The sequence below is a fragment of the Mandrillus leucophaeus genome, unplaced genomic scaffold, assembly GCF_000951045.1.
Source record: "Mandrillus leucophaeus isolate KB7577 unplaced genomic scaffold, Mleu.le_1.0 Scaffold200, whole genome shotgun sequence".
NCBI classification, from domain to species: Eukaryota; Metazoa; Chordata; class Mammalia; order Primates; family Cercopithecidae; genus Mandrillus; species Mandrillus leucophaeus.
The window spans coordinates 912,160-926,111 of NW_012102033.1; the positions used below are offsets into that span (position 1 = coordinate 912,160).

Here is a 13,952-nt window from a genome sequence, read left to right on the forward strand (position 1 = left end):
CCCCCTTGTCTTGTATGCAACAAATACCAGCGCGCCCAGCCATTCAGGGCCACTACCGCTCTCCGCGTCTTGGTGGTAGCGGTCCCCCGGGCCCAGCTGTTTTCTATCTCTTTGTCTTGTGTCTTTATTTCTTACAATCTCTCGTCTCCGCACAGGGGAAGAACACCCTCAAAGCCCCGTAAGGCTGGACCCTACATCAGCCGCTCTGCTTGGGGTTGGCGATGCTGGAGGTGGGCCTTGGACCAGAGAAAATGCTTTCATTAGGTGACAAGCGGGCAGAGGCCTTTGTTTCTGGCGCCCGCAGCCACGGCCCCCGCTGACGGCATGGGAAACAGATCCTGTTCCACTCCGGTCTCCAGCATTGGAATGGTTGCCTCGGTGCAATGCAGGTCTGGAAAGTAGCAGTTTAGCACGGGACCCTAGAATTCCCCAAAAGGAGTAACTAGGAGCTGGGATTCTGGAATTTGAGTGTGGACGGCGGGTTGGGTGGGTGGGAGATCGGAGACCCCGGTGGGCGCGGGGGGCACCTGCAGGCTGGAGGCCCTCGCGCGCTCCCGCGGCAGCCTGGCAAACAGGTTCTCCATTCCCCAGGAGGATGCGGCCGGGGGCGGACGATCGCTCCACTCGCCCGGACCAGGTGCGGGGGCCCTGCCCAGCCACTGGGGCGTGGCCAGGCTCGACGCAGCCAGGTGCCGGGGGCCGACTCTAAGCCCTGGCACCAGAAGGGAGAGGGCGGCGGATTGGACCTCCCGGCTCGAGCATTGCAACTGGGAGCTCCGTCTCCGGGTCCACGCAATGATGCCGCGGCTGCTCGAAAGCCAGGTAGGCTGCCCCGGGTGAAGTCTTCATGGAGGTCAATGCCGGGGCGGAGGGGCAGGGCGCGGTCCCCCACATCCCCGATCTGGGGAGCGGTGGGTCCAAGGGCCATCGCCCTAGCCCGGGGCGCTGGGGCTCGGCGCCAAGTGAGGGGCGGGCCTCCACCTTCCAGCCATCTGCCCAGCCCGGGAAGGCGGACGCTGAGAAACTCCCGGCCGCGCCCCCTCCTTCCTCCCCTCCCCAAGCCCTCGCTGCCAGTCCGGACAGGCTGCGCGGAGGGGAGGGCTGCGAGGCCGAAGAGCCGGACGCCTGGCGTTCCAGGGGCGGCCGGATGTGGCCTGCCTTTGTAGAGGGCGCGCTCCGGCCACGCAAAGCGGACTGTGGATCTGCCACCTGCAAGCAGCTCGGGTAAGTGGGGACTGCCGGTGCCTGGGACCCAGCAACAACTCCTTCAGAGCCAGGAGGTGCACCCCCAACCTCTTCTCCAGGTCTTCCTAAGGCCCTAAGACTCTCCGCCGCCTCCCCAGCCATTACTTCTCCAGGAACCCAGATGCTTCTTCCGCTCCTGACCCTCCAGCCTCTCTTGTTTTACTTCGACTATCGCTTCCCATCACCACCTCTGTGGTGGATTTTGTTCCTCACAGACAGCCACTCGTGAGAAACAGGCTGATGGAAGAGTCCAGTATCAGCGGACCTTACAGGAGGGGAGACTCGAGATGCCTGCAGGAAAGGTGCAGGAACCTGGACCATGGCTGGCTGTTTTGCTTTTTTTTTTTTTTTTTTTTTTAGAGGGTCTTTTTTTTTGAGAGGGTCCCTCTCTGTCACCCAAGCTGGAGTGCAGTCAGTGGTGCTATCGCGGCTCATTGTGAGCTCCGGGGGTCCTCCCGCCTTAGCATCCGGTGTAGCTGAAACCACAGACACGTGCCGCCATGCCAAGCTAATTTTTTTTTTTTTTGGTGGGGGGACGGAATTTCACTCTTGTTGCCCAGACTCGAGTGTAATGGCACGATCTCGGCTCACCACAACCCCCGCCTCCCGGGTTCAAGCGATTCTCATGCCTCAGCCTCCCTAGTAGCTGGGATTACAGACATGCGCCACCACGCCTGGCTACTTTTGTATTTTAAGTAGAGACAGGGTTTCTCCGTGTTGGTCAGTCTGGTCTCCCACTCCGGACCTCAGGTGATCCGCCCGCCTTGGTGTCCCAAAGTGCCGGAATTACAGGTGTGAGCCACCGCTCCCAGCCCATGCCAAGCTAATTTAAATTTTTTTTTTTTTTGTAAAAGGGGAGTCTTGCTCTGTTGCCCAGGCTGATCTTGAACTCCTAGGCTCAAGGAATCCTCCCATCTCAGCCTCTCAATATGCTGAAATTACAGGTGTGAGCCACAGCGCCCAGCCAAATCATGGCTATCTTGAAAACCACTTGTCTTCCAATCCCCATGCCCCGAAATTCCAAGGCTCTCATCCCTCAAACCTAGGACTCCGGCGCTCCCTACCTCAGCCCCAGGAGTCTAAACCTGTGACTTCCTCTTTCCCTGGGACTAAGGAGTGCTGCACCCCAGGCACCTCCCTTCCCCCACATCCCTCCTCTGCCTCCCCTCCCTAGTCTCTGTGTATTTGCTAATTCACCTTTCCTCCCCTGCAGCCATGTGGCCCCTGAGCCGTCGTCAGCTCTGCCTGGCCTTCCTGCTGGTCTGTGTCCTCTCTGCGCTCTCCTTCTTCCTCCATATCCACCAAGACAGCTTTCCACATGGCCTAGGCCTGTCGATCCTGTGTCCAGATCGCCGCCTGGTGACACCCCCGGTGGCCATCTTCTGCCTGCCAGGTACCCCGGTGGGCCCCAACACCTCCTCTTCCTGTCCCCAGAGCTCTGCCTCCCTCTCCGGCACCTGGACTATCTATCCCGATGGTCGGTTTGGTAATCAGATGGGACAGTATGCCACGCTGCTGGCTCTGGCCCAGCTCAATGGCCGCCGGGCCTTCATCCTGCCTGCCATGCATGCCGCCCTGGCGCCGGTATTCCGCATCACCCTGCCCGTGCTGGCCCCAGAAGTGGACAGCCGCACACCGTGGCGGGAGCTGCAGCTTCACGACTGGATGTCGGAGGAGTATGCGGACTTGAGGGATCCTTTCCTGAAGCTCTCTGGCTTCCCCTGCTCTTGGACTTTCTTCCACCATCTCCGGGAACAGATCCGCAGGGAGTTCACCCTGCACGACCACCTTCGGGAAGAGGCGCAGAGTGTGCTGGGTCAGCTCCGCCTGGGCCGCACGGGGGACCGCCCGCGCACCTTTGTGGGCGTCCACGTGCGCCGTGGGGACTATCTGCAGGTTATGCCTCAGCGCTGGAAGGGTGTGGTGGGCGACAGCGCCTACCTCCGGCAGGCCATGGACTGGTTCCGGGCACGGCACGAAGCCCCCGTTTTTGTGGTTACCAGCAACGGCATGGAGTGGTGTAAGGAAAACATCGACACCTCCCAGGGCGACGTGACGTTTGCTGGCGATGGACGGGAGGCTACACCGTGGAAAGACTTTGCCCTGCTCACACAGTGCAACCACACCATTATGACCATTGGCACCTTCGGCTTCTGGGCTGCCTACCTGGCTGGCGGAGACACTGTCTACCTGGCCAACTTCACCCTGCCAGACTCTGAGTTCCTGAAGATCTTTAAGCCAGAGGCTGCCTTCCTGCCCGAGTGGGTGGGCATTAATGCAGACTTGTCTCCACTCTGGACATTGGCTGAGCCTTGAGAGCCGGGGAGATTTTCTGAAATAGCCTGATCTTTCTAGAGCCAGCAGTACATGGCTCTAGGCCTGGCATCTTCTGGAGAAGTCTGTGGTGTTCCTGAAGCAAATGGGTGCCCATTTCCAGAGCGATTCTAGTTGGGAGAGTTGGAGAGAAGGGGGACCTTTCTGGAACTGTCCGAACATTCTAGAACTAGCAAAACATCTTTTCCTGATGGCTGGCAGGCAGTTCTAGAAGCCACAGTGCCCAACTGCTCTTCCCAGCCCATATCTACAGTACTTCCAGATGGCTGCCCCCAGGAATAGGGAACTCTCCCTCTGGTCTATTCTAGAAGAGGGGTTACTTCTCCCTTGGGTCCTCCAAAGACTGAAGGAAAATATGATTGTCCAGAGCAAACATTCACCAAGTCCCCTTCTGTGTTTCTGGGGTGATTCTAGAGGGAGACTTCTTCTAGAGAGGGCCAGATTTGATGCCTGTAAAGAACCCTGCAGGGCCCTTAGAGACAGGATGGGGTTCTGGAAATCCAGATAACTAAGGTGAATAATCTTTTTAGTTTTTGTTTTCTCGCCCTGTTGCCCAGGCTGGAGTGGCCTCGCCCTGTTGGGTCTCGCCCTGTTGCCCAGGCTGGAGTGCAGTGGCGTGATCTTGGCTCACTGCAACCTCCGCCTCCTGGGTTCAAGCGAATCTCCTGCCTCAGCCTTCTGAGTAGCTGGGACTACAGGCACACGCCATCATGCCCAGCTAATTTTTGTATTTTTATGTTGGCCAGGATGGTCTTGATCTCTTGACCTTGTGATCCACCTGCCTCAGCCTCCCAAAGTGCTGGCATTACTGGCGTGAGCCACAGTGCCCGGCCCGGATAATTTTATTCTTTATTTTTTATTTATTTATTTATATATATTTTTTGAGACGGAGTCTCTCTGTAGCCCAGGCCAGAGTGCAGTGGCGCGATCTCAGCTCACTGCAAGCTCCGCCTCCCGAGTTCATGCCATTCTGCCTCCGCCTCCGGAGTAGCTGGGACTACAGGCGACTGCCACCCCACCCAGCTAATTTTTGTTTGTATTTTTAGTAGAGATGGGGTTTCACTGTGTTAGCCAGGATGGTCTCAATCTCCCGACCTCGTAATCTGCCCTCCTCGGCCTCCCACAGTGCTGGCATTACAGGCGTGAGCCACTATGCCCAGCCCGGATAATTTTTTAAAATTTTTGTAGAGACAAGGTCTTGTGATATTGCCCAGGCTGCTCTTGAACTCCTGGGCTCAAGCAATCCTCCCACCTTGGCCTCCCAGAATGCTGGGATTACAGACGTGAACCAGCACACCTGGCCAAGTGAAGAATCTAATGAATGCACAACCTAATTGTAGCATCTAACAAGTGCCCCACCATTGCTGGAAAAATTGAGATGGAAAACAAGCCATCTCTAGTTGGCCAGCGTCTTGCTCTGTTCACAGTCTCTGGAGAAGCTGGGGTAGTTGGTGAGCAGAGCAGGACTCCGTCCAGCCAGCCCTCCAGCCCCTCAAAGACTTTTTTTTGTTTGTTTTGAGCAGACAGGCTAAAACGTGAAAGTGGGGTGAGGGATCACTGCTAAAATGGTGCAGCTTCTGGAGCAGAACTTTCCAGGGATCCAGGGACACTTTTTTTTAAGCTCATAAACTGCCAGAGCTGCATATATTGGGTCTGAGTTCAGGTTTCCTCTCACAATGAAGGAAGATGGTCTTTCTCTACAGGTGGGCCGCCGGGGGTCTGGGATCTGTTTTCTGGAAGTGTGGAGGCATAAACACACCCTCTGTTTTTGTGACAAGCTGGCAAGCACTGTGCTCATTGCTAGCCATTGTCTGCCCCTGAACACCCAGAACCATTACATCTGGCTTTGGGCAGGTCTGAGATAAAAGGATCTAAAGGCATGCAGACACTGGACCCAGCCTCAAATCCAGGCAGGAGTACGAGGTCTGGCCAAGGTGGACAGGACTATTGAGATCTCAGGAGTCCCTTGCTTTTTTTTGGAGGGTGAAAGAAGAAATCTTAAACTTAGCCAACTCTGATCACATCCCCTATCTACTCATCCAGGATCCCATGCCTCCAAGCTTATCAGGGAGTTATACTTACAGTACAATTGTTACAGTTACAGCACTGTTCCCAACTCAGCTGCCGCAGGTAAGAGAGCAGGAGGTATGAATTAAAAGTCCACAGCACCAACCTCTGTCTCTGCAGCTTTTTTGGAGTCAGAGCTGCCGTGTGTGTGTGTGTGTGTGTGTGTGTGGTTGTGTGTGTGTAAGGGAATGGAGGAAAAGGTGGGTACTTCTGAAGACCTTTTTTTTTTTTTTTTTGAAGACCGAGTCAAGCTGGAGTGCAGTGGTGTGATCTCGGCTCACTGCAACCTCCACCTCTCGGGTTCAAGTGATTCTCCTGCCTCAGCCTCCCGAGTAGCTGGGACTACAGACGTGTGCCACCATGTCCAGCTAATTTTTGTATTTTTAGTAGAGAGGGGTTTTCACCATGTTAGCCAGGCTGGTCTCAAACTCCTGAGACCGCAGGCAATCCGCCCACCTGGCCTCTCAAAGTGCTGGAATTACAGGCGTGAGCCACTGCGCCCGGCCCTGAGGATTTTTATTACTCGTGATTGGGAGTACTGTCCCTACTTAGATCTGACAGCTCCTTGTTGCTGGACTTGTGAGAGTTGTGGTCCCTGTTTTTCTGGTTTCCTGTTTCAGTCACACAGGAGAGACAGACCTTCCAGGACCCAAACGTCTGAGCCCCCAGTTGCTCTTTTCTGGACCCTCAGTATTGACCCCCAGTCCTCTCCTCCCGCTGGGACCTCCGCGTGGGGAGAAGAGGCGGAGGAGGGAGCGAACGGATTATCATTGAACTACATTTCCCGGAAGGCTATGGGGTTGGCAGCGCTAATCAGCTACAGAGAAAGAGGCCCCAGGACATTTTGGGAATTGTAGTCTTATGGCTAAAACGTCCACTTCGTAGCTCGACAGCCGTTTCCAAGGACCGCGGTAGGGGCGGCAGCGGCTTGGGGGGCCGGATCTAGCCCAAAGCCTGGGTCCTGGGGCAAGGAGAGGGGAGAAAGCTGAACGCTAGAGTCCGGTCCTTGACTCTGGAAGCCAGAGCAGCCAGGAGCCTTCCTCTTCGGTAGATGCAGGGAAAGTTCTAGTCCAAAAAGGCTGCAGCCTCTGTGACGTCATGGAGCGATAGGCGGGGCCTCCCTTTGTTGCAGTCCAATCAGACAGAGTTGGGTTTCTGGGTGGGGCCAAGGAACGCCCAAGGAATATCTATCAGGGAATTCGGGCCCCTACGTGAGAAGCTCGCAGCGGGTGGTTGCAGGAGTTCCCTGAGGAGAGGGGATCCTCCGTGACTCGGACCCCCATCGAAAAGCTCTCGATTTCACGCAACCAACCTTACCCTCGTCCCCAACAAAATCCTTGATTTTAGCCCTGGGAAAATTAGCGTAGGTGGTCATGACCCCAGGTTCTTCTTTAAAAGCCCTCAGAACCTGGACCGGGCTCCTCAACGAACCCCAGTGTTAGAAGCCACAAGTCAGGAATCAAGGTCGGGGAGCGGCTCTTTAGGGTGCATCACTGTTCAGGATGCACCGGGGCTCCTTTTTCTAAGCAGAAGGGTGCGCCCCGCAAATTGGGAGCCCGTTAGTTTTGGGGAAGGGTGAACAAGGGCCCCCTGGGTCAGGAGGACCGCATGGAGTCTTGCTTAAGTCTTAGTACGGACCCCAGGTTTAGGAATTCGGAATGTGTTTTGGTTTTGAAGGACTTCCGAGTTTGACAATATCGTGCTTGGGTCTGTGTTAGATGATTTATTGGTTTGGGCTTTGAATCTTCAGCTTGAGGTTCAACAGGTTTTTGGGGGCTGGCGGGGGAGTGCCTCAGGGTTGCGCTTAAAGGTTGGAGTTCAGGATCACGTCAATCTGGGGACTTGGAAAATTCCATAGTTTGGGATTTTGGGAAGGGGCGCATGGGGTTGGGAGATTCCAGGTCCTGAGTTTGGGGACTTACGAATGCTTCCTGTTTAACGGTTTTTCTGATCTCTCAGTTGGGATGCAGTGAGAACCCTAAATTTGGGGTCCCCTGGGTTGGGGCTCAGTTTCACACTTCGGAGGCATTTGATGAACGACATAGGTCCTCTTTATTTGGAGATTTCCTGAAGATCCTCTTTTCGCGGTTTGGGGACCCCATGGGTAGGGAGCCCAGTGGGATTTCTTAAGATGGATTTTGGCTTTTCTCCGTTTAGCGTTCTCCTGCTCTCGGTTTGGGGTGAGAGCAGCCTTCCTAACGGTCTTCGGGAACTGTGCGCGCCGGCTGCAATGGGGCCACATTTTACCCTCCTGTGTGCGGCGCTGGCCGGTTGCTTGCTTCCTGCCGAGGAGTGTGTTATATGTGACCCGTCTGTCGTGCTGGCGCTAAAGTCCCTGGAGAAAGATTATCTGCCTGGCCATCTGGACGCGAAGCATCACAAAGCCATGATGGAAAGGGTAGAGAAAGCTGTGAAGGATTTCCAGGAACTGTCGCTTAATGAGGATACCTATATGGGGGTCGTTGGTGAGGGCAGGGGAGACCACGGACCCCTGGGTCCTGGGAAAGGGAAGGAGGGAGATAAGACCAGGGGGAGGAAGAGGCTGACAGCAAGGTCTCCGGGATTCGGGAGTGGAGAAGGCTGAGATGCAGATTCTGAAGTTCCCTGGGGCTGGTACATACTGTTTTCCCTATCCTTATCCGGCGATTTTACGTAATAAAACTACAACTCCCAGAAGGCAACGGGCGACTGAGTCCTTAACCAGGCCTATCCTTGCCCAGTGGCCTCATGGGTATTGTAGTTTCTAAGATTAGGCGCGCCAATGAGACAGTTAAGGCTGGAATCTGGGGTTGTATCTCCCCTGACAGACGAGGCCACACTGCAAAAGGGGTCCTGGAGTTTGCTGAAGGATCTGAAACGCATCACAGACAGTGATGTAAAAGGTAAATGCCCCAAGGGAGTAGGGGTCCAGAATCTCTCAGGGAAGCCAGCATTAGTGCTGCCTGGTCTCTTGGTCAGATACTAGGCTGTGGGGCCAGACTGCCTAGGTTCAAATGCCTGCTCTGCCACTTCCTAGCTGTATGGCCTTGAGCAAAGGACTTTGAAGCTCCCTTGGCTCTAAAATGCTCCCTCAGTTGTTCAGTTTAAATGTGTATTGCTGGCCGGGCGTGGGTAGCTCATGCCTATAATCCCGGTACTTTGGGAGGCTGAGGCAGACAGATTGCTTGAGCTCAGTAGTTAAAGACCAGCCTGGCCAACAGGGTGAAACCTTGTCTCTACAAAAAATACTATACATATATATATACACACATATATATAACCTGGGCATGGTGGTGTGTGTCTGTAGTCCTAGCTACCTGGGGGGTTGAGGCCGGAGGATTGCTTGAGTCCAGGAGGTTGAGGCTGCAGTGAGCCATGATTGCACCACTGCACTCCAGCCTGGGTGGCAGAGTAAGGCCCTCCCCCATCCCCCAAAATATGCATGGCTTAGCCTAGCGGCTGGCATTACGTTAGACGGTCAATGTTAGTGCCCTTTCCTGAGAAGGCCAGGAAGTAGACTGCCAGCTCTGCAGGCAGAAGTAAACTTCCAGCACCTCACACGTGGGACTGGGGGTTCCTGTGTCTTCCCAGGTGATCTCTTCGTGAAGGAGCTATTTTGGATGTTGCACTTGCAAAAGGAAACCTTTGCCACCTATGTTGCTCGATTCCAAAAAGAGGGTGAGAGAAAATGGGAGTCTGTGTCCCCCAGCTCCTCTTTCCACTATCCAAGAGTCCCTGTCTCCAGCCCCTTACTTCTCCAAGCCCAGTTCCTCAGCTTCTCCAACTGCCTCCTCCTTCAGACCCAAGTCTTTTCTCCCTCAAACCCAAGAGCCCAAAGCCCAGCTCTTCCCCAAACCCCCTCTTCCATCATCTTTCATTTAGAAATCTGACTCTGTCATCTCTCTCTCTCTTTTTTTCTCTTTTGACACAGCTTATTGTCCCAACAAATGTGGTGAGTCCGGATTACAGAAGTTAACCCTCTAGTCCTCATCCTGCCCTCTGAATAGTCAGCTTCCCCACTCGCCTTTTTGGATCCTGGTGGTTTTGTCATTCTCCGCCTTGGAGAGGTTCCTGGGTCTCCAGTATTCTTTTTCCACCTTGGATTTCCTGGGGAGCAGGTCATATTCTACTTACACTCCTTTTTTTTTTTTTTTTTTTTTTTTAAAGACAGTCTCACCCTGTTGCCCAGGCTGGAGTGCAGTGGTGCGATCACGGCTCACTGCAACCTCCGCCTCCCAGGTTCAAACTATTCTGCCTCAGCCTCCCTGAGTAGCTGGGATTACAGGTGCTGGCCACCACACTCAGCTAATTTTTGTATTTTTAGTAGAGACAGGGTTTCACCATGTTGGTCAGGCTGGTCTTGAACTCCTGACCTTGTGATCTGCCCACCTCGGCCTCCCAAAGTGCTGGGATTACAGGAGTAAGCCACCACGCCCGGCCTTTGCTTACACTCTTTACTGAGCCTTGTTGGAGTCCACTTCCTACCCACCTGCGTCCTGATCCTGTCCCTTCCTCTGACCATGTAGGAATGTCGTAGATGACCTGGCCCCAGCCTTTGGCCCTGACCTCTCCTTTTAGCCATGCACCTTAGTGGGCAAATACAAGCCTTGACTCTGCCCCTCCAGGTGTGATGTTGCAAACTCTGATCTGGTGCAAGAACTGCAAAAAGGAGGTTCACGCTTGTCGAAAGTCCTACGATTGCGGGGGTGAGAGAACTGTACTCAGCAGGAGGAACTGGTGCAGGTGGGGTGGGGCGATAGGAGAGACAGACTAGAGAGAGCTTAGACGGGGGTGTGGGGGCAGTAGACAAGAAAAGGCAGGGTTTAGGCTGGGTACAGTGGCTCATACCTATAATCCCAGCACTTTGAGAGGCTGAGACGGGAGGATCGGGAAGCCAGGAGTTTGAGACCAGCCTGGGCAACATAGCGAGACCCCATCTCTACAAAAAAATTTAAAAATCAGCCAGGTGTGGTGGTGTGTGCCTGTAGTCCCATATACTTGGAAGGCTGAGGCAGGAGGATTGCCTGGACCCAGGAGTTGGAGACTGCAGTGAGCTACGATCATACCACTGCACTCCAGCCCGGGCAAAAGAGTGAGACCTTGTCAAAAAAAAAAAAAAAAAAAAAAAAGAGGCGTGCGAGCTGGCTCACACCTGTAATCCCAGCACTTTGGGAGGCTGAGGCAGACAGATCGCCTGAGGTTAGGAGTTCGAGACCAGCCTAGCCAAAATGGTGAAACCCCGTCTCTACTAAAAATACAAAACTTAGCCGGGCATGGTGGCGTGCGCCTGTAGTCCCAGATACTCAGGAGGCTTAGGCAAGAGAATCGCTTGAACCCGGGAAGCGGAGGTTGCAGTGAGCGGAGATCAGGCCACTGTACTCCAGCCTGGGCGACAGAGCAAGATTCCATCTCAAAAACAAACAAACAAACAAACAAACAAACAAAACCGTGAAAGAGTGTCCCATGGTCTTCCTCCGCCCCCAGAGCGCAGTGTGGAGGTTCCTCAAATGGAAGATATGATCCTGGACTGTGAGTTAAACTGGCATCAGGCTTCTGAAGGCCTCACTGATTACAGCTTTTACAGGGTGAGGGCCTCAACTTCCGTAACCCTTGAACTCCCTAGACTACAATACTTGTGTACTGGATCTGTGGGCCTGCACCCACGATTCTCATGACCCAGGCGGGTGGTCTATTAGGTGTGGTCTCTACTGACCTCTGGGGACCCCGTGCCCCGACCAGTGACACCCTGGACACCCACCTCCCACACTGAGGCCCTGTGATCTTCTCAACCCGGTACTCCCCCAACCCCTGAATTCCTCAGGCCTCAGTGACCCCTTGAGCTTGGGTCTAGGTTTGGGGGAACAATACGGAGACCTTGGTGTCCAAGGGGAAAGAGCCCACCCTGACCAAGTCCATGGTGGGTCCAGAGGATGCAGGCAGCTACCGCTGCGAGCTGGGCTCTGTGAATTCCAGCCCAGCCACGGTCATCAATTTTCGCGTCACAGGTCAGTGCTGTGGGGTTGAGAGAAGTGTAGGATTCAGGGCCCAGGAAAGCTGGGGTCCGCGGCGGGGGCGTGGCCTCGGCGATGGGGGCGTGACTTCCTGTTGGGTGTGGTTGCGGGACAAGGGGTGTGGCTTCCCGCCGGGGGCGTGGCCTCTGACCCCGAGGACAGGCTTTCCCTTGGGTGTGTTCAGGCTTTACACTGTTGAAGGCGTGATTATCTCTGGGATGGCAGGCTACCGGGACGGGCTTGCCTTTGCCAGGGCAGGAACTCCACGCCCTGCCAGGACTGCTCTTTACACTTTCTCTAACAGTGTTGCCCAAAAGGGTCGAGGAGGAAAAACCGTCCCCAAATATCGTAACCCCGGGGGAGGCGACCACGGAGTCGTCCAATACCCTCCAGCCTCTGAAGCCCGAGAAAATGCTGAAAGGCCGCCTTCTGGGGCTGCTGATCTGGGGCTCCCTAGCACTGATAACCGGCATTACCTTTGCGTGAGCAACCCGTTGAAGAAGGCTGGCTAGGCTTGGAGTAAGGGGCGGGGCTTCCAGGAACCCAACGCAGAAGCTGGGCTGGGGGCTTCTGAGGACTGAGAGCAGGACTTTCCTGGGGATGGAGTGCGGGGGACTTGCATAGGAGGACTTCGAAGGGCGAGGCTTAGATAATTGCTAGAATAAAGTCACACAGAGGGTGGTTGGGAGGGGTGTCCCCCACACAATTACTACCCAACCCGGTTCCATGATCTGCACCCCACTCCCACCCCTAGGATATTTTGTCGAAGGAAGGTGATCGATTTCATCAAGTCCTCACTGTTTGGCCTTGGCAGTGGAGTGGTCGAGCAACCCCAGGTCCCAAAAGAAAAAGCCACAGATTCGAGGCACCAATAAAGATTTATCTTGTTGTCAAAGCATCTGACTCACTCCCCTGGACGGGGCTGATCCTAGCCTTTGGTTCCCCGAGAGCAGAGGTCTGGGGATGGGCTCCGGCCTGAGGGAAGAAGGGCGGGAAACCAGGACCCTTGGGTCGTGGAGGGGGCCATCTGGCTGCGACGTAATTCCAGAATCAAGGAATGGGGCAGGGCCAACCCTCCCCAGATCTCCTCCCCCAGGCCTGGTCTCCTCACAGGACGCCCCCTCCCCGCTCTTCCTGCCGGGTTTCCTCTTGCCTTTTCCTGTCCCCCACCCAGTGCTGGGAGCCGTGGCAGAGGCAAGAGCAGTGGAACTGACCCAGGCCAGTGGAGCCAGGGCCTCCGGGTGTGCCGGACCCGAAGCAGGGTAAGAGCCAGGGACCCAGCGGCCCAAACCCTCCTCCCTGGGACCCAAGACTCAGTCCCCCAGCCATCTTCCATCCCAGGACCCAGGAATCCAGGGTACCATCCCTCTCCTCAATCTGGGCTCGCAAGTCTGAGCCCCAGCCCCCTCCTCCCTCTGACTCGGAGTCCAGGTTCCCTCCACCCCATTCCCACAAGAGTGCCTTAGGAGTTGAAGCCTTCCTCGCCTTCCCTTAGGGCCATGCTATCTGGTGAACGGAAGGAGGGCGGAAGCCCCCGCTTCGGGAAGCTTCATCTCCCCGTGGGCCTGTGGATCAATTCCCCCAGGAAGCAGCTGGCGAAGCTGGGGCGGCGCTGGCCCAGCGCAGCCTCTGTCAAGTGAGTGCCATCTCTGCAGGACTCCTGCCCCTGCACACCTGCCTCCCATCTGTCCCTGTTCACGGCCCAGTCCCTGCAAAGGGTTGGCTCCGGTCCTCATCCTGAATTGGGCAAGCGAGCTTGTGGGCAGGGCGAGACGGTGGGGCGCAGCGATACCAGGGCGCTGTGGGAGTAAGAGCTAGGCCAGGCAGGAGGTGGAGTGAGGCCAGATCGGCACCGGGATGAGGACAGAAAGAGCAGGGGGATTGATCACCTTCCTTCCTCCCCTCTCTGCTCACCTCTTGGACTTTCCTTCTGTGGGACTTGCCTTTTTAATTAATTAATTAATTTATTTATTTATTTTCTCTCTCTTTGCCTCGCGTCTCTGTGCCAACCCTCACCCCCGCCCCGTCCATCCACCCTGGATCCCTGTCCTCTCTCTGGGTCTCTGCTCACTTCCCTCCTAATCTGTCCTCCACCCCCGTCTTGGCGTGTTGTTCTGGGTCTCTCTCTCGCGACTCTGTTCCCTGGCGGACTCCCAGGTCTTCTTCGTCGGACACGGGGAGCCGTAGCAGCGAGCCGCTACCTCCACCCCCGCCGCACGTGGAGCTGCGGCGAGTGGGCGCTGTCAAGGCGGCCGGGGGAGCCTCCGGTAGTCGCGCCAAGCGCATCTCCCAGCTTTTCCGGGGCTCGGGGACCGG

At 55.6% G+C, this 13,952-nt stretch overlaps 3 protein-coding genes across 3 annotated transcripts in view; all 3 read left to right on the forward strand.

The window, feature by feature from the left end:
• FUT1 (fucosyltransferase 1 (galactoside 2-alpha-L-fucosyltransferase, H blood group)) overlaps positions 1 to 3,581 on the forward strand; it is a 5,507-nt gene extending 1,926 nt beyond the window's left edge. Inside the window, exons 2-4 of the mRNA XM_011979349.1 lie at positions 156 to 389; positions 592 to 1,224; positions 2,459 to 3,581. Of these exons, the coding sequence (XP_011834739.1) occupies positions 2,461 to 3,561 (1,101 nt within the window). The 5' untranslated portion in view covers positions 156 to 389; positions 592 to 1,224; positions 2,459 to 2,460 and the 3' untranslated portion in view covers positions 3,562 to 3,581. The remainder of the gene's footprint in view (positions 1 to 155; positions 390 to 591; positions 1,225 to 2,458) is intronic.
• Positions 3,582 to 6,826: 3,245 nt separating this feature from the next.
• On the forward strand, positions 6,827 to 12,528 carry IZUMO1 (izumo sperm-egg fusion 1). Its single transcript, XM_011979351.1, has 10 exons — positions 6,827 to 7,314; positions 7,804 to 8,111; positions 8,454 to 8,528; positions 9,217 to 9,303; positions 9,557 to 9,577; positions 10,251 to 10,331; positions 11,110 to 11,210; positions 11,477 to 11,630; positions 11,941 to 12,118; positions 12,391 to 12,528. The coding sequence occupies exons 2-10, from the start codon at positions 7,877 to 7,879 to the stop codon at positions 12,509 to 12,511; spliced, it is 1,053 nt and encodes a 350-aa protein (XP_011834741.1). The 5' UTR covers positions 6,827 to 7,314; positions 7,804 to 7,876; the 3' UTR covers positions 12,512 to 12,528.
• Positions 12,529 to 12,705: 177 nt separating this feature from the next.
• The window catches only part of RASIP1 (Ras interacting protein 1), a 25,134-nt gene continuing 23,887 nt past the window's right edge, over positions 12,706 to 13,952 (forward strand). The window contains exons 1-3 of the mRNA XM_011979400.1: positions 12,706 to 12,898; positions 13,132 to 13,272; positions 13,794 to 13,947. Coding sequence (XP_011834790.1) covers positions 13,136 to 13,272; positions 13,794 to 13,947 — 291 coding nt within the window. The 5' untranslated portion in view covers positions 12,706 to 12,898; positions 13,132 to 13,135. The remainder of the gene's footprint in view (positions 12,899 to 13,131; positions 13,273 to 13,793; positions 13,948 to 13,952) is intronic.